At 43.3% G+C, this 18,911-nt stretch overlaps 1 protein-coding gene across 2 annotated transcripts in view; it reads right to left on the bottom strand.

Moving 5' to 3' along the window:
- The window catches only part of GLRA1 (glycine receptor alpha 1), a 68,667-nt gene that overhangs the window by 40,496 nt on the left and 9,260 nt on the right, over positions 1-18,911 (bottom strand). For both annotated transcript variants that reach the window (XM_030572755.1, XM_030572756.1), the window contains exon 2: positions 5,262-5,392. In XM_030572755.1, coding sequence (XP_030428615.1) covers positions 5,262-5,392 — 131 coding nt within the window. The remainder of the gene's footprint in view (positions 1-5,261; positions 5,393-18,911) is intronic.

Genomic DNA, 18,911 nt, shown 5'->3' with positions numbered 1-18,911 from the left:
TATCCTGGTGTCATTCTTATGAGGCTCATTCAGGGGAAGAGGGTGATTATTTATTGTTTGCTGAGCATCAGTAGTGTGCACGGTGCTGCATGCAACGAAGAGGAGACAAAATCCTACTCTCAAGGAATATAACTGAATAGCAATGGCAGTGCCCATTTCCAGCACTTCTCAGATTGAGGCATGGTCCTTGGGATTCAGGCCCTGCAGTCGATGAGGGCTCCAACACAGCAGGAAGCAGAAGATGCTACAGTACAGGACAGTTTGCTTTTGAATAGCCACTTTTGTGTTGCCCCTAGGTCATGATGTCTCCTCACAACCCCTCAAGTCATGTCACAAATTGGCTTTACGGAAGCAGCAGCTGCAAATTCATAGGGACCATTGCTATCATCTAGTCTGATCTCCTTTCTAACACCAGCTGCAGACCTTCCCCAAAATAATCCCTAGAGCAGAGCCTTTAGAAAAGCATCTTGATTTAAAAATTGTCAGTGATGGAGAATCCACCAGGACCCTTAGTAAATTGTTTCAGTGGTTAATTACTCTCGTAGTTAAAAATTGACATCTTATTTCTAGTCCGAATTTGTCTAGCTTCAACTTTCAGCCATTGGATCATGCCATACCTTTGTCTGCTAGATTGAAGAGCCCATTACATATTTGTTCCCCATGTAGATAATTATAGATTGTAATCAAGTCACTCTTTAGCCTTCTCTTTATTAAGCTAAATTGATTGAACTCCTCAAGTCTGTCCCTAGCAGACATGTTTTCTGATCTTTTAATCGTTCTCGTGGCTCTTCCCTGAACCTGCTCCAATTTATCAACATTCTTCTTGAATTGTGGACACCGAAACTGGACACAGGATTCCAGCATTTGCACCAGTGCCCAATACAGAGGTAAAATAACCTTTCTATTCCTACTTGGGATTCCTCCGTTAAGGCATCCAAGGATTGCATTAACTCTTTTGGCCACTGCATCACACTGGGAGCTCATGTTCAGATGATTGTCTACCAAGATCCCAAAATCTTTTTCAGAGTCACTGCTTCCCGGGATAGATTCCCTAATATTGTAACGATGGCCACCATTCTTTGTTCCTAGATGTAGACATTTACATTTAGCTCTATTAAAATGCATATTGTTTGCTTGTGCCCTGTACACTAAGCGATCCAGATCACTCTGAATCAGCGACCTGTCCTCTTCATCATTTACCGCTCCCCCAGTTTTTCTGTCATCTTCAGACTTCATCAGTGATGATTTGATGTTTTCTTTCAGGTCACTGATACAAATGTTAAATAGCACAGGGCCAAGAACTGATTCCTGCGGGACCCCACCGGAAATACAACCACTCAATTATGATTCCCTGTTTACAGTTACACTTTGAGACCTGTCAGATAGCCAGTTTTTAATCTATTTAATGTGTGCCAGGTTAATTTTATGATGATCTAATTTTTTAATCAAAATGTCTTGTGGTACCAAGTCAAATGCCTTACAGGAGTCTAAACAGAGTGTAAAAGAGAACTAGATAAATTCATGGAGGTTAAGTCCATTAATGGCTATTAGCCAGGATGGGTAAGGAATGGTGTCCCTAGCCTCTGTTTGTCAGAGGGTGGAGATGGATGGCAGGAGAGAGATCACTTGATCATTACCTGTTAGGTTCACTCCCTCTGGGGCACCTGGCATTGGCCACTGTCGGTAGACAGGATACTGGGCTGGATGGACCTTTGGTCTGATCCAATATGGCCATTCTTATGTTCTTATGTTCTAAATGTTTTATGTCAACAATATCACCTTTATATATACTATATATACACTATATATATTAAAAAAAGATATCACATTAGTTTGACAGGATCAATCTTCCATAAACCCATGATATTTGCATTAATATTTGCATTACCGTCCTTTAATTAATTTATTGACTCCCATATGAGCTGCTCCATTACCTTGCCCAGAATTGATATTAGGTTGACAGGCCTATAATTACTCCTGTTTACTCTTTTAAAAAATTGGCATAATATTAACTTTTTTCCCAGTCTTCTGGAACTTCCCCAGTGCACCAAGGTATGTTGAAAATGAACATTAACAGTCTAGCCGCCTCCTCCGCCAGCTCTTTTAAAAGTCTTCGATATAAGTTGTGTGGACCAGCTAAATTAAAAATATTTAATTTTAGTAGCTTCTGTTTAACAACCTCCAGAGATATTATGTGGAACGGAAAGAATGTTATCACCATGTGATGAGGCTATATTATCTGTTTTTGTCCCCAAATACAGAACAGAAATACTTACTGAACACTTCTGCCTTTTCTGCATAATTATTGGTAATTCTAACATTTCCATCTAGTAATGGACCAATACCATTTTCAGGATTCTTTTTGTTCCTGATATATTTAAAAAAACTCATTGTCCTTAATTCTGTTGGTCGTAGATTTCTCCATGTGTCCATTGGCTTCCCCTATCAATTTTCTGCAATTCCCATTTCTGATTTATATTCATGACTACCAACTTCCCCTTTCTTCCATTTGTTATCTATTATTTTTTATTTTTTATAGCTGCCTTCACTTCCATTCTAAGCCAAGTTGTTTTTTTAATCAGTTCGGCCTTCTTCCTCGAATGTGACTTTTGGGGAATCTAATAAGGTGTTCTTAAATGATTCCCAATTATCTTTCTTTTTTTTTTCTGATTAAATTCTACCTCTCAGCTCATTTGACTCATAATTGGCTTTGTGAAATTGGCCCTATTAAAGCACCAAGTGCATATATATTACTGGTCTGGACTTTATTCTGCTTGCACATTATAAATGTGATCAGGTCACATTCACTTGTACCTAAGCTATCATTAATTTTTAGTTCTATGATCAGTCCCTTTTCATCTGTTAGAACAAGGCCTAGTAAAGACTTCCCTTGTGTTGGCTGCAACACTTTTTGAGAGCCCAACTCAGCTGGCATCTGGAGAACCATAGTTTGCGTGGGTGGATGCTCAAGTCAAAGGTTTGATGGGACAGGGTTCACTATAACACTGACCTACTCTGTTAGGTTTTGAGGTTGTCTGGAAACCAGATCTTTCCTGTTTAACAGTTAGGGCCTGATTCTTAGTTACATTAAGACCTTTTTTACACTCTTTGCACAGTGTAAATTGCATTTACACTTGCACTGCCAGCGTAAATGGGCTTGTTTAAATGAGAATCAGGACCTTAATTTATTCCAGCTTCTGCTTCTCCACTTGAAATCACAGCAATTTGCCAGTGCCATGACAGTGCATTTCCACAGCTAGAATGCTACAGCCAGAGCAGAGTGATTGTAGGTGAGTGTAAGAGATTGTAACCGATGAAATCTTAAGCTGCAAAGAACCTGTTTGTGTCTGAATATCCCAAATAACAAAGAAGGACGTGAATAAATGAAATAAACCAACCACATAGGCGGATGTGACATTAAATCAAACGCAACAACACACCTGTGTGATTACTCCAGCGTCTCGGAGGGAATCTCCTATCCTGCATTTACCTGCTCTAAACCTCAGTGCTTATTACAAGCAGTAGGTGGTGCTCCTCCCTGTGATTCAGTACAGCTGAGTATAGACAGGTGGCTTATGAGGATGAGATGGCTACACTGCTGGTGCCATCTTTTAGATAAGCTGAGTGACCAAGGTCCTGACCATTCTGAGCCTTTGGGAAGTCCATGACAGCATTCACAGAAGTGTGTGTATACTTCACAATGCCTCTAATACCACCCCCCTTCCTGCCAGCCCCATACTGCACATAGGGCACTATGGCCATGCGATAAAGAGGGGAGTCCTGTGAATAATCTACATTTTCCTGCTCTTTCCACTGCCTCACTTCACCCACTAACCCATCTGCCCTGGGATTTAGTCTAATTTGCCAAGCCCCTCTGCATCTTCAAATAGCTCCCTTTCAAAAAATCATCTTGCCACAGGAAAGCTTTTCTTATTTCCTCTAATGTGGACTTACCCATTCCTCACCATAACAATAAAAAACCTTGCCCCAGGACAGGAGGGATGAGGTCTTGCCTCACGGATGGCTTTTCTCTTCATAAAAACACCATTACTTTAATGGCTGCAATCTTGTATCCTACAGAGCTAGAAACAGGACTTTATCCCCTTGGAAAGGGAGATTCCCAGTTTCCCAGTGGGCCCAGCTGTCATTCCTAGTCGGAAAACCCCAGGCTATTGGGCTCACAAACTGCAACATTGAAGTTGTTTTTAGAGGTATTTAAAGCTCACTCTGAGCCTTGTTCAGACAAACTGTCTGGGTATATCTACACTACAAAAAACACCTGTAGCAGCCTCGGTCTGGCAGAGCTTGTGCTATGGCTGAAACTCGTAGCGTAGACGTTCCTGTTCAGGCTAGAGCCCTGACTCTGAGACCTGCCCTCCTTGCTGGGTTTCGGAGCCCAGGCTCCATGCCAAGCCTGAATGTCAGCACTGCTGCTCTTAGCCCTGTAGCGTGAGCCCCGCTAGCCTAAGCCATTTGACCCAAGCTCTGAGATTTGTGGCCCTGGGGTGTTTTCGTAGCATAGTCATTCCCTCTGTAACCAAGGCACCTGGCTTTCCAAGAGATGGGATGTGAAAAATAATCCCAATGATTTTTTTAAATTCTAAAATAATAATTCTGTAACGTGTCAGATATGACATGTATGATACTTAACATGCATGACGGGGAAGTGTGGGCTAAAGGCTTCCATCAGAACTCATTTAGGACAACCCTTGTAACTCTCTTATGGCTTCACCACTTTTGAAATAGCATGGTCATTTCATACCCATTCACCATATATATTTCCACACCATGGTTCATAGCCCTTTCTATAATGAGACCCTGTTTCCATTCCTGGGCCCTCTGCTCCAATCTAGCTGGCATCTAGACAGGCCCTCTTTCTTGTTTAGTAATATGAGGATGGGTAGCTTGACCCCATGATCTAAGTAGTTATATTCTGCCCACCTAGATCTCCTCTGCAGTTTCAATTGGGTGTAATTTTCATCTTTGTGCTCTACCTTTACCTGGTCTTCAGTGTTGCTGAGTGTACTGCTGAAAAGCCATTATATTCCACTCCAGAGGTAGCTGCACTTCAGTTGGAAATGAACTGATTCCTTTATATACAGTGCTATAAGAAGTTAGTAAATGGCTTCTGGGGGTCCCAAAGGATGGAGGATGTACATAGAAAGTATTTGTACTTCATTTTCAACTGGGAAGACATTCATGGGGTTGCATGTAAACTTTTTCCTGAAACAAACAAAATAAAAGAGCTGGGTTGTGCCTACCTTTAAAATTTGGCCTGATTCTGGCATCGTATCCTGAGGTTCTGCCCATCAACTTATCCAGGAAATCTGAGGGGGACATGGGTTTGGAAGCAGACCGTGCTGCTGCTTCGGCTTCTTTGGAAGCTGCCAGGCTGAGTGATTGAAAAGAAAAGAAAGGTTTAGTTTGTAGCATTTATAGAGACTGTGTCCCATGTTGTGCAGGGCTGGGGATCTGTAGGCAGAGCAGTCAGTGCCTCCTTCCTACTGCAAGGTCGGCCAGATATCTCTGTGGATTCTTAATGAGGCTGGTCTCTGCTAATTTGTTTGCCAAGCCCAAACATCTCTGAATATAGAATCCCAAGTACTGGAGAGATGACGAATGAACAAAATCCTTTTGCTAATGTAGGAATGGACCCTTGGCATCTGACTAAATCAGAAGTGTGACCTCCAGCACCAAACCGCAGTGGGAAAACACACTCGGAGATTAGCCTAGTTTTATTACAGGCCATCATATTACCATGTAATTACATAGCAAATAGCATAGGAGCACGTACAGTGCTCTGACATTCTCAGGGGATATTTGAGCTGCACGACTCTCATTAGCTTGAATAGGTGTTGCATGGCTTCATAGTTCATGAAAAACTCTGGGATGGTAGGGGAAGGGACTTTGTTTTCTTCCACACTTTCTGGCCAATGCAGATGAAGTTCTCTGCAATGCAGGGATCTGAGACAGCCCCATGGTTTTTCACTGCCAGGCTAGCAGGGGCCTGGAGCATGGCAGAGTCTAACACTGGAATGATACTCATGGTAAGATAGGACTTTGAGGGTGAGGAAGGCAAGGACCACAGTCTTATTGGGATTTAAGTGGTGTGCAGGTCTTGAAGGCTGAAGTGGCGTTAACTGGTGCATAGGCCTTGGGTGAGGCCACTTATGGACAATTTGCTGACTTCCTAGGATGGAATATGTGAAGTCCTCTGTTGTCCCATAAGAGGTGAAATTCACCCCCGAGAAGAGGCCTAGCCCAAGGCCTATGCACCAGTTAACTCCATTTAAACCTTCAAGAGCTGGATACCACTGAAATCCTACAGAAGTAGGGTGCGGCTTAAGTGGAGCCTAGCCCTTGTTACTGCTATTCACGCAGGGATGAATTTCACCTCGAGGGAATAAATCTTAGAATCTACACTTTCAAGTTTGCAATAAGATTTAATTTCCAAGATAGAAATGAGCTAATATATCATCCGAGATGCAGCCGTAATGTGCCCTGTATTCCCATGCACAGTATATCCTTGAGTTCTGTATTTTGACATTAGGGGGTATCTGTTTTCATGGCAGTGGGGAGGGAATGTGGTGCACCTGGCTGGTCCTGATGCGGGAAGAGCTGCATGTTCATTAGAGAATCCTGCTTTCCAAATGAGGACACAGGTTGGGACTCTAAGGGTAATGAATGAAATTTACCTCCATGTAGATGGCCATTACCAGACCAACGTACCCCTTAAATGCCCCAGGTAGAGCTCAGTGGGTGTCTGGATTTTGTAATGACCCTCTGTGCAGGGCTGAATTTGACCCCACGGTAAGATTAATGTGGCGGCAAGGCACTTCCTGCTGGATTATTAGTGGGAGGGGCGCACTGATGAGAGGCAGTTGTCACTTGTCTGGTGAAGGGAAAGGATTGCAGTAGTAGTTGTGTCCTGTGCAAATCTGACTGTTTTCCAGGATCAGAAGGTAGACAGAGGTTGGGAGTTACTGTTATTTTATGATATATTTATTGGGGGGGCATGATTTTTCTCGACACTCAGGGGGACTCCTCAACATTTACTCAAACTGAGTGAGGGTAATTCACCAATGGAACAATTGACCAATGGTCATGGTGGGTTCTCCATCACAGGCAATTTTGAAATCAGGTTGGGATGTTTTTCTGAAAGGGCTGCTCTAGTTCAAAGAGAATTAATTTGGGGATGTCTTAGGGCCTGTGTCCTGCAGGAGGTCACACTCAATGATCACCATGGTCCCTCCTGCTGGCCCTCGACTCTGAGAAGTACTAGACTGGGCTCTTCATCTGATGTTTGAATGCCCCTTGGAATGGTGCTTGGAAGTCTCTATGAACATCATCTTCCATTTCCTCCTGCTCGGTAATTGACATTACCAAATGCTAATGTTGATGGCATGTTGGCTGCCATCTTGGTTGTTACACTGGGGATTAGACCTGGGACCTCCAAAGCTAAAAGTATGAGTTTCTGCAGCCTGAGCTAATGCGCCAGTTCTGTCTCTGTGGGCTGTCACAGTTGCAAATCCTCTGAGGCCGGGGCATGGTGGAGCAGCACCAAACCCACACTGACCAGGGGTTAAATGGTTACAGCACAAACCATCTTTGGACTGCTCTCTCCAAAACTGAAACTCCTAGATTGACATGGCGTGACATTACTATCATGACCCAGAAAAAAAATAGAGGTTTACTAACATCTAAAACAACATGCTATATATCCTGATGGGTCAGGGGTCACTGGTGATTTAAGGTGCATATAATATGCCTGTGTATAAGGGAAGATAGCATTGCATTGACTCTTGTCTCTAATGGCTGGCAAAGAATTAAGAGCAGGGTTTCAGTTTCTAGGCCTTTAACCTTCATGAACACAACGTTTGATCTCCAGAAGATTATTAATGGAATAATTTTCTGCAAATTGCAAAGGCTGGGTTTTTTTTTTGCCTTAAACTTGTTTTTGTTCTATTTCAGCAGTAAAGATGTTGGTCTGCTGATGGTGGAGAAAATTTATAACCAGAAGTGATCTGGAATATGAAATTAGGAGGTTGGTTATCTACTCTGTTCCTTTACGGCCTCTATGCTTTAATCCTCTCTCAATCTAAATCTAACCTGAGCTGCACACACAGATTTTACAATAGAGTATATCTAGTTTTCATATATTTCAGACTAAATTATCTGACCCTGATTCCCATGTCTGATCCAGCAAATAGCCCCACCCTAAACCAAGGTTTCAGATGAGATTGCACAACAGAATGGGTTGCTTTAAAAAAATGGTATCCTTGATTTGCAAACTCGGTAGAAAAAGGGTGTATGGAGGGGAGGGTGATCAATCCTGGACTATACATCTGTATTCAAAAAGAGCCTCTGCATGGAAATTAGTCTGGAGAAAAAATTTCAATTAAGCAGCAAATGGCTCAGTAACCAAAGAATCCTGCCATTTCAGCACAGAGGTGCCAGCTAGTGCAATAAACTGATTTCTTCTCATTAACCGTGGGCTTTGGGGAGAATACAGGAAGAAAAATGCAATACAAGTCTAATAGGGTTTTTTTAAGTATAAAAAGATTATTAAAAATACCATTCTAGTTCCATCGGAATTTACCATACTTTAATAATGAGATGATGGAACAGAGAGATTGAACATACAGGAAAACTGATAGCTAATAAAGCAGCCTTGGTTGTGTATATGTACGGAAGGAGGCTTTAATATATTGCAAATGAATGGCTTTTCATGGATGCAGTTATTCAGATCCTTTTCAGCTTTAAGCCACAAATGAAACAAGTTGCCTGGCTTCAGTTCACGTGCAAAAATATCTTTTCTAATAGGCTTGCTGCAATCATTCACGTGCAAAATATAACAATAGTTTTCCTAGTCTAATAATAATACTTAGAAATAATTGAATTTAGCTAGATACCTTTATGGCTCCGATCCCCTTAGTATCTGAGCACTTTCCTCCTGGCACACTTTGCAAACATTAATTCTCACAGCAGCTCTGTGAAGGGAAGGTATGTGGCAATGGACATGTTATAGCTGAGACAAGGTGGGGGAGGTAATATCTTTTATTGGACCAACTTCTGTGGGTGAAAGAGACAAGCTTTTGAGTTCCCCAGAGGTCTTCTTTAATTCTTTCACCAACAGATATTACCTGCATTTGGAAACAATATCATGGCTGGTGTTTCAAAGGGAATTTAAGGGAGTTAGGCTCATTGAATTTCAATGGCATTTGGACATCTAGCTTCATTGGGCTTCTTTAAATCCTCCCCTTCCCCGCTCTTAGGATAAGGAAACTCAAGCAGAGGGAACTTCAATGATTTGACTAAGGTCAAAGAGTGAGTCACTGGCAGATATGTGAAGAGAACCCAGAAACTTAATTCTCAATCCCTTGCTTTAACCACTGGGAAATGGTCTTTCGTGTTTAAAACATGTTGAAACTGACCACTTTGCATAAAATTTAAAATATACGCCATGGCCTAATGCATTTTCAGATCTATGTCAGGGAACAAAATTATTTGCTTCTGCATGAGAGTGAGGCATTAGGGCGAAAGTGATGAAAAATGTACACAACATTCTTCTGCATTGTAGCCAGTGATAGTGCATTGTGGTGAAGAGGTTCAAGAGAGAATTCTAGATAAGATCTCAGGGCTGGGCTCGGACAGCAGAGGATAAATTGTGCTTGGCATCCAGTTGCCTGAACAGTAAACAAAACTTTGTGTGTAGCTAGATAAGTCTGGAGCAGTTGGGTAGGTGGAGGCAGGTGCTGCTAAATAAGAGACCTTCTACACAGCTAAACACGCATCCCGATAATGGACATGAAAATAGAGAGAAAGTGTATGTGGCAAGATCCTCAGCTGCTGTAAATTAGGATAGCACCATTGACTTCAGATGAGGCGCCAGCCCTGCCTTTTAAAGTTTGCTAGACCTGGAAGGCAGGTGGAGGGGAGAGAGAGAGAGCCCTTAAGTGTTTCCCTGCCTTCTGGAGCTTTAGTGTGCACCCCGAAAAGTTGCTTCTCTCTCTCCCTTTGGACACGGCAAGATTGCCAGTGGCATTTTGTGCAGGCTGTTAGGCACCCATCTATGTTTGCTGCATGTAATATCCAGGAGGTTAAAGAGCACTTGAGTGGGCTCCTAAGTGTTACCATGTGACCAGGGGGAGAGCCCCATGTGATCAGGAGATCACCATTGCCAGCACAGGCTATGCCAACAGCTGCTGTCTAGAGGGTTGCTCTGGGCAAACGCTGCATTGGGGGCTCAGATAAGACAAGCCCCCGCAAGTCTGGTGATTTTCTGAACTCTGCCTGAGCCTCTTGCAGCTAGAGATGGAAACTCTCGAGGAGAGGCTTGCTTGTGCGATATCTGGGAATTCCGCCTTCCGTCTGGGCTTGGAAGTGCGACCCTAAGTGACCCTTTCATGGCTTGTTTCAGAACCTCTCCCTGGACAGCACTGGGTCCTCCAGATACAAGCCAGAAAAAAATCTTCCAGTTAGTCTAAAGTTATTGAAGATAAAAAGAAGTGAACTTCAGGGGTAGCGTTGGTTGTTGGGTTATCCAAACCAGCTCAACTTACCCCTAGTAAATAGAACCATACACTGCTTCAGTTTCATTGGCACCATAACACAGAACCTATTCGTTACCTGTATTACATTAATGCCCAGAAGCCCTACCGACATTGGAGCCATATTGTGCTAGGTGCTTCAGTCCACCTAACGAGACTGTCCCAAAGAGCTGGCAATCCAAACCGACCAAGGATCTAAGAGAAATCATAAAGAATGCAGTGTCTATAGTCACAGTGCGGTTTGCAGGAAGATGGAAGCCTGCTGTGTTTTAGTACTGGCCCAGGGACCAGAGGACAAAGGGATGCTCCTTTCATTTACCGGTTGCAATCCCAGGTGAATCTGGCCCAGAACGGCTGTTAAACAATCCTACCAACAAAAAGGGTCAGTGAACCAGCATTATCATTTGTGAGAATAAATGCTGGTGCACCAGGGAAGACCCGGCTCTGAGCTTTATGAGTTCTAATCAGCAGAACACATCTGAAGGTGAAAATCACTGGAAGATGAACTGGGCTGGTTGGGAATTTGTGGCATCCCATTTCCTAAAATGGACTACCCAGGCTTTCTGAGGCTTCAGTTTTCAGAACTCCTCGGCATAGGCTGGCATCTGCATGGACGTAACAGCTGTGTTACTCGATTGTTTTCTTTTGCTAACAAACAGAGGAAAGATTCTTATAACCAGGGGTCTGAGTTAGGAAGCAACTTTCTCCCAAAGTCTAGACAGGTCCCCAATCCAGCTGCTTTCTGTCCTTTTCATTTATTTGGCCACAATGCTGCATTTTGATGCTTGTTTGTGGTTGTGGCTGGGGCTGGGGCTGGGGCTCTCCCCCTGATTAAATCCAACATCCCCAAACCTCCAGCTCTGGTGGAATGCTTGTGCAGAGAACTATCAATTCTCTCCCCACAAAGAGGAAAAGCCTAGCAATGTAATCAGCACCCCACTCCTCTTCCTCCATTAAATAGCAGGAAGGTAATTGTTAATCCTTAATACCAAGAGCAACAATAACATTTGGCAGCAGCAGCACAAACTAGTGCAAAGCAAGTGTTTGTGGAGGGAAATGCACAACTAAATAGTACATGTTAGACAAACGGGGTCAGGGTCTGGTGTAAATCAGCATGACTCCATTAACTGCACTAGAGCAACTTTGATGTACACCAGCTAGAACTTGGCCCAGGGAAATCTGGACAATTCAGACACGTAGTACAATGTACATCTAATATGTGCTACATGATCATTTCCTACAGGACAGTGCTGTGTGGAAATAATGTCTTGGATTTTGTTAATCAAGAAACAGCCATGCAGAAGGGGTGTGTGAGTGAGTGTGAATGTGTGAAAGAGAGACACACACTTGGGGGTTGCTTTCAACTGAGGCAATTCACATTCCTCTTTTTCTTGAGTCTCTGTTTACAGCAGAGAGAAACAGAAGACCAGATCCTTGGGCCTGGCCATTTGGTGACCTGCACACAGCTTAGGGGAGGGTGTTAGTCCAGACCTGAGAAGTAGCATAATGCAGCAACCTAGCAGCTGAGGGACAATGGAGGAGAAGGTCATGTCAGTCATACCTGTGCCCCAGGGTTTCTGAGAGGCGAAGTGATGGAGAGTGATACCAGCTCTACCCTAAGCTAGTCACTCAAGCTGACTTTGAGTCTCTGTGCCACTGGAGCTGCTCAAACCAGACACAGTGGGGGCAAGGTTTTGGCTCCTAATATTTATTTGCAATAAAATCTGCACTGTGAAGCAAATCTTTTCCCTCCTACTTGCATGGATGAGAGAGGTCTGGGATGCAGGAAAACCAGCGTGGGCCTGCTGGTGACTAGCAGTGAGAGTTAGACTCCTAAAGTGGCATTACATAGTGTGATCATAAATATGGGATGCATCAACAGAATGGCTTGTAAGAACTAGATTTTTATCGGCAAATGTCAATTTCACCCTATGCACACAAGTGCATGAAAAAATATTTCCATCAGTGGTAATCGAAATTTGTAGATAGGCAAAGTAAGAAAAATGCTGCTTCAAACTTATCAGAGTTTGATTTGAGGGTATTTACTCTGTGTATTTTGACATGTGACATTGACAATTTGTGTTTTAATGGTTGTAAAGTTTCGAATCTCAAAGGTGACTTTCATTACATAATTGTTGTCTGATGCCCCATAATTTCCCGCAATTGTGAAAATTTAAAATGGATAAAAATAGAAAAAAAAAGACTTAAAGATAAGCATCAATATTATCCATCAAAATTACAAAAACATTAAAATCAAATTCTGCCAAGCTTAGCTAACATTGAAAGGGAAGTTGTCCTCCGAGGTTTATTTCTATTTAATATGAATATGCTGTGCTATGTGTATTCCTCCCAGGGCGAATTTCTGCTTTCAGTCACACATGTGCAACCTCAGTACTGCAATGCCTGAGCATTAACCAAGAGCAGAATTTGCCCAATTATCTGTAAGTGAGAAGATGAATAGAATTCCGATATAAAACACCCAACTAAGGCTGTCACCCATTTTAAAGTGAGGAAGACAGGAGGGTGCAAATGATGGGGAAGTCCCTAGAGAAATCAGGAGGAAATCTTTGGGATCAGAATGATGATAATACTGCTATCATGGCACTACTCAGAAGACATCACATGCTCTGCCAGTGTGGAAGCCTAGGTTATAGATGGATTTCACTGGAACTCGGCCTTAACGAGTGTGCAATTTAAAAAAAAAAAGTGCAATTTCAGCCCAAGCTAACTGAACGTACAATAGTGCGATGTTTAGTCCCACAGGCAATTTATTTTTCTGTTTGCTGCAATCCAGAGTTGTCCGGCTGCTAATTTTCTGAAGCTCCAGAGAGTGAGTTTGTTACCCTCTCCACCTTCCCGCATGAGGTGTGTGGTGGGGAGGAGGGAATCTTTGTACTTCCTGATTCTGCTTTTGACCGGGAGACTGGGAAATGGACTGAGATGCTAAACTCATTTCATGCAGGCTGATGAATAGTTACAGAAAGAACTTTCAGGCACAATGGACCTCAGCTGGATTTCAACCAGTGATGCAGAAATGCAAGAGTTTTAGCCCACTGTTAAGCCCTTGAGTCATCTACTAGCACCTCTTGCAAAATTCTTTGTGTAGCAAGTTATAAACAGTTTAAAAATATCTGTATTTGCTGTTGTGTTATGTGTGATAAATAACGTATGAGCCCATTAGCCAGGAGGACCAAGGCTGTGTTTCCCAGTGGGTGTCTGAACACTAGAGCAGACGTACCCAATTAACTGAGCTGCTAGCTCTCGATCCCATGACTAGGTCTGCCATATATGTGTGTCCTTCACATGACAGCACAGGAGCCTGATCCATAGACAGCAGCTCTCCCCAGCGTGCCAGTCCCGAGCTGAATGAGTGAGTGCTGAGCTACGCATCTAGCTTTAGGTTTTTCTCCTGTAGCTTTCACGACAGAAGCAACAGTTCCATTTCCGGGGATTTCTCTGAGTGCCTAGTCTGTGCCTTTGCTGCTGAAGGCAATGGGTCCCCTTTGACTGACTCACAAGCCACGACAGCTACGCTGGGCTGCTGCCCTGTCCTGTAGTTAATGTGGAACTGAACAGGAATTACTCTGTAGTGCTGAGCTAAATGATACACTGTCACTGGAAGTGTAGTGTGCCAGACTCCTGTCACATGCTGTGCCATACATGTTTGCTCCTACCACATGCAGAACCTGGAGAGCCGTCATTTAAATGTGGCAGGTTGAATTTATTTCCCTGCTGGCTGAATAGGGTTTCAGATCACTCAGGCACGTGAGATGTTCCATAGTGGCGGATTAATCAGGTATATTTTTCTTGGCTAACATCTCTGGGCTGGACAAGAAAGCCACCAGTGCCTTTTGGAGTGTCAGCCTGGGGATAGTTACTCGAGATCAGCCTGAGTTTGCCTCCATTGTCCTAACACATACACACACACAAGCATCAGTGAAACACTTTAGACAGACCTCCCCACCTCATCTTCACACAGTCTCCTTTAACTGTCAGCTATTTTCTTTCTTTCCATCATTGCTGATTATCATCATATTTGTAGCTTAAAAGTTTCCTCCTGTCTAATCAGCCTGTTCTGGCTACCGGATTTATTTAGAAATATCACAACAACAGAGCGGTGTGTCTAAGACTTTACATTCTATGTTCTGCTCTGTTCTGGGGCAATGAGGGAAGAAATCTGCTTGGATTTCCCCATTTCCTCCATGTTATTCCCCCTTCAGCACTCTTAAATGCCTCATGTCACATTGACCCTCCCTGGGACTCTAGGAAGGCTGGGCAAGGAAGCCACCAATGCTTTTAGGAGCATCAGCCAGGGGATAGTTACTCAAGATTGGCTTGAGTTTGTCTCCAAACTCCTGGGGGACCAAACTCTGACTTCCACATGGCAGTGCACAGTGTCACCAACAGACTGCTGGGTGGGGCAAACACAGCGAGCGGTGATGTCACGGTGATCCCTCTGAAGGATTCCAGGCAGAGGAGGAGGCTTCTATTTGCACACTGCTGTCTTGATGGGGAAAAGAAGCACCGGAAATGGCAGGGTGGTTTCATGAGTGGGCAGGCTGGTTTTGTATTTACTCAGAAGATGGCCCTTCAAGGGTTGCTAGGCTTATTCTTGGACTACTGTAAGATAAGAAACCTTTACAGCCTGGAGCTGGGTCAGGAAATAAACACAGTGTCTTACCAGCACCCCTGGGTGTCGCACCCTTATTAAACTGGACCCATCTAGGAGGTGTAAATATAAATGGAGCATTGGCATCCATTGGTGACAGAGAGACATCCTAGGGGCCTGATATTAGCTATACAGATTAGGACTACCAGAGGCCAGCAGCCACTAACATGGCACTTGGACTCGAACAACAGGAATGGGCTGCATAAAAGAGGCTGGATTCAGTCTCACCGTGGGCCCTTCTGTGAACCACCATTTTGTGCTCCCTTCCTGCCTGTCCTTTCCACGCAAAGAGGACATTTGATTATTTCTAGACTAGGTGAGTTTGCCTCCTTGGCCCCAACATGGCACCTTTCGGGGACCTCAGCTTCTGATTAGGAACTTGAATCCGGCAGGCTGGCACCTCCTTCCCCTCAAGATAAAGAAAAGTCAGCCAAGAGTTGCTAACAATCTCCCTGGAGCCTTTCTGAGTGGCTTTGCATGGCCAGTTCCTTTCCCTTTCACCATTGCCTGCCTTCCTGCCTACTTCCCCCTTTGTCTTTCTCTCTGATCCCATCCTCTCCTGCTGCCAATCTCACAGCTGACTCCTCCTTGAAATATCTGGTCTTCTCTCACATTTCTGCCTTCCCAGCTGCTCCCCATCCCTTAGCTCCCCCAGCTGGCAGTCTGGTCATATTTCCTCCCACCTCTAACTGCAAACTCAGTACTGCAATGCCTGAGCATTAATCGAGAGCAGAATTTGCCCAATTATCTGTAAGTGAGAAGATGAATAGAATTCCTCTCTCCCCAGTTACTTTCTTATCTTCTTCCCTCATGTCTGCTGCCACTGCTCTCCTCCACCTCAGCAGCCAGAAAGAGGGAGGCCTAGAGTCTGAAAGAGGGTGAGGGAATCTTAATTGCTGCATCATGTCATCCCTGATTTTTGCAGCACGTCAGCACTGGATCCTGTGGCAAAGCATCAGACAGACAGTGGCCTCAAATGCCTGGAAAAACCCTCCAAAAATGGAGGTTGTTATTAGATTAAATATTGAAATGAAGAGTTCAATCAATATTTATATGTAATTAAATTAAAAAGAGCCACACTAATTTTCTGAATGTTTGTCTTTGCAACTCGCATTGCAGGAATTGGGGACTCTGATGCTGAATTCTTGGGCAGGTGTGCCGCAGGGTGAACAGAGCTCTGAGTATCTCTTTCTCGCTTCACTCAAAGTGTCATATAATGCTGCACAGCTGATTGTACCCCATGCAATGCAGTTAATGGATAGTGGTTACAATATATCATGCCAGTAGCAGCTGTGGAGGTGATGAGGTAAGGGAATGGACTTGCAAAGCCAAGTTTCAAGGAGCATCTGGATTTGGTATTTTCATTAAAGAGCTGGATAAGAATCATAGGCATTGGTCTTGAGGCAGGAGAATGTTGCTGGCATGAGAACTGCAAAAGAGAAGGATGCATTAGACACTGCCAGGGGTTCTGCATGCATCTTTGTCATGCAAAAAAAAATTCACACTTGAAAGTCTTATCTTTGTCCTAAGATGTTGTGCAGTGTTGCTATGAGCTGTATAAGCAGTGATTATGTTTCACCCCAGAAGTGGCTGCATTGCACTAGTGGCAGAGTTTTTAAATCACGTTAGGATTCTTTAAGATGTAAGGTATTATATAAATGTAAATTATTACTACATACTTGCATGGGCATATAACAAGGATGGAGAAAGTTTTCCACTGGCACCAGTAAATTAACCCTCCAGGGAATGTTAATATCCGCTGGAAAATCAAAGACCCTCTAGAAAAGGTAGAGGAAAATCATTTTCAGGTATGCAGGTATCTACATCCTTCAATAGCATATTCCTGCAGCCACATCTCTTACTTCTTCCTGCAAAGGGCCTCATCCACACCTGTAAAGTATCCCAATAAAACTGATCAAAAACGAAGCAGAGCCACTGGTGGCTGGAACAATCTCTCACCCTGGGTGGACAGAGCAACTTGAGAGCAAGTCCAGGTGGCCAGAACAGAAGAAAAAAGCAACCCCAGGGCAAAAAAGAAATCCCTGGGCTATATACAATGTCAAAAGGAAAGGCACAAGGAAAGGGGCAGACAGATTGTATAGGACAGGTCCTTTGCTGCTCTCACAATCCCCACTCTTGTGATTAATGACATTGTCCAAGCCGCTTTATATTTACTGTTTTAATTCAGTGTTGCCCATTATAGTTTTTCTCTCACTAATGAACATGCATTGTCACAGTGCAAAAACAATGCAACCTTCTGGGGGAGAAGAGGGTCCCAGACATACCACCACAAACCAGAAGCTACCTCTCCATTCCTATTTAGGTGTATTACAGATCTATCTTTTTAATTGTTGCCCTTGTATTGATAATGCTGCTATTTTCACTTTAATTTGGGGTTATTCTCCCTACCTGAGACTCACTTAAATATACGGTTGTGAAGCTACAAACTCTCATTACAGCCTGTCTGATGACATTCCGACTTCTTGATTGTCAGTTTGTCAGGACAGGGATAAAGATCTTTGTGTCTTGGGCAGCACCGGAAACAGTGTTGCTGAATTTGAATAGGATTTACAGTCCTAATTCACGTCTCTTAAAAATCCCTCTCTTAAAAAAATAATGAAGAATAATTCAGAACTTCATACAATATTGTTTTTAGCTGGCCGTGAATTAGGAAACAAATCCAATAAATCCATGTGCGCACTCACGCACACACACACACGCACGCGCACACACACACACACACAAATGTTTATGATCACTTCTTCATATAGCAAAGCCTTTAAAACTCAATGGGACTATTCACATGCTTAAAGTTAGGTATGTGCTTAAGCACCTTGCTCAGACAGGGCTATAGTGAATACATTTAAGCATGTATCTAAGCCTTTGCAAGGCCAGGGGCTCAGACTCTAGGTAAGTATATTCTCATTATTTATATATGCTTTCTGGGCTTGGAATCTGTGAACCTATTTATCTCACAACTAGGAAATGTGGGGCCTTTCCTTTGATTTTGGATCCGGCCCTTGATTTCTAACAGCTCTCAAATATTCATCTGAACGTAAGAACATAAGAATGGCCCTACTTGGTCAGACCAAAGGTCCATCTAGCCCAGTATTCCATCTTCCGACAGTGGGCAATGCCAGGTGCCCCAGAAGAAATGAACAGAACAGGAAATTATCAAGTGATCCATCCCCTGTTGCTCATTCCCAGCTTCTGAAAAACAGAGGCTAGAGACACCATCCCTGCCCATCCTGGCTAATAGCCATTGATGGACCTATCCTCTATAAACTTATCTAGCTCTTTTTTGAACCCTGTTATGGTCTCAACCTTCACAACATCCTCTGGCAAGGAGTTCCACAGGTTGACAGTGTGTTGTGTGAAGAAATACTTCTTTTTACTTGTTTTAAACTTTCTGCCTATTAATTTCATTTGGTGAGCCCTAGTTCTTGTGTTATGAGAAGTAGTAAACAACACTTCCTTATCTACTTTCTCCACACCAGTCATGATTTTATAGACCTCAGTTATATCTCCCCTTAGTCATCTCTTTTCCAAGCTGAAAAATCCAAGTCTTATTAATCTCTCCTCAGACAGAAGCTGTTCCATGCCCCTAATCATTTTGGTTGCCCTTTTCTGAACCTTTTCCAATCCAAATATATCTTTTTTGAGATGGGGTGACCACATCGGCACACAGTATT

This window comes from Gopherus evgoodei, chromosome 8 (assembly GCF_007399415.2).
Source record: "Gopherus evgoodei ecotype Sinaloan lineage chromosome 8, rGopEvg1_v1.p, whole genome shotgun sequence".
Classification (NCBI taxonomy): Eukaryota; Metazoa; Chordata; order Testudines; family Testudinidae; genus Gopherus; species Gopherus evgoodei.
The sequence above is the reverse complement of the archived record's forward strand: the minus strand, read 5'-3'. Positions and strand labels throughout refer to the sequence as shown.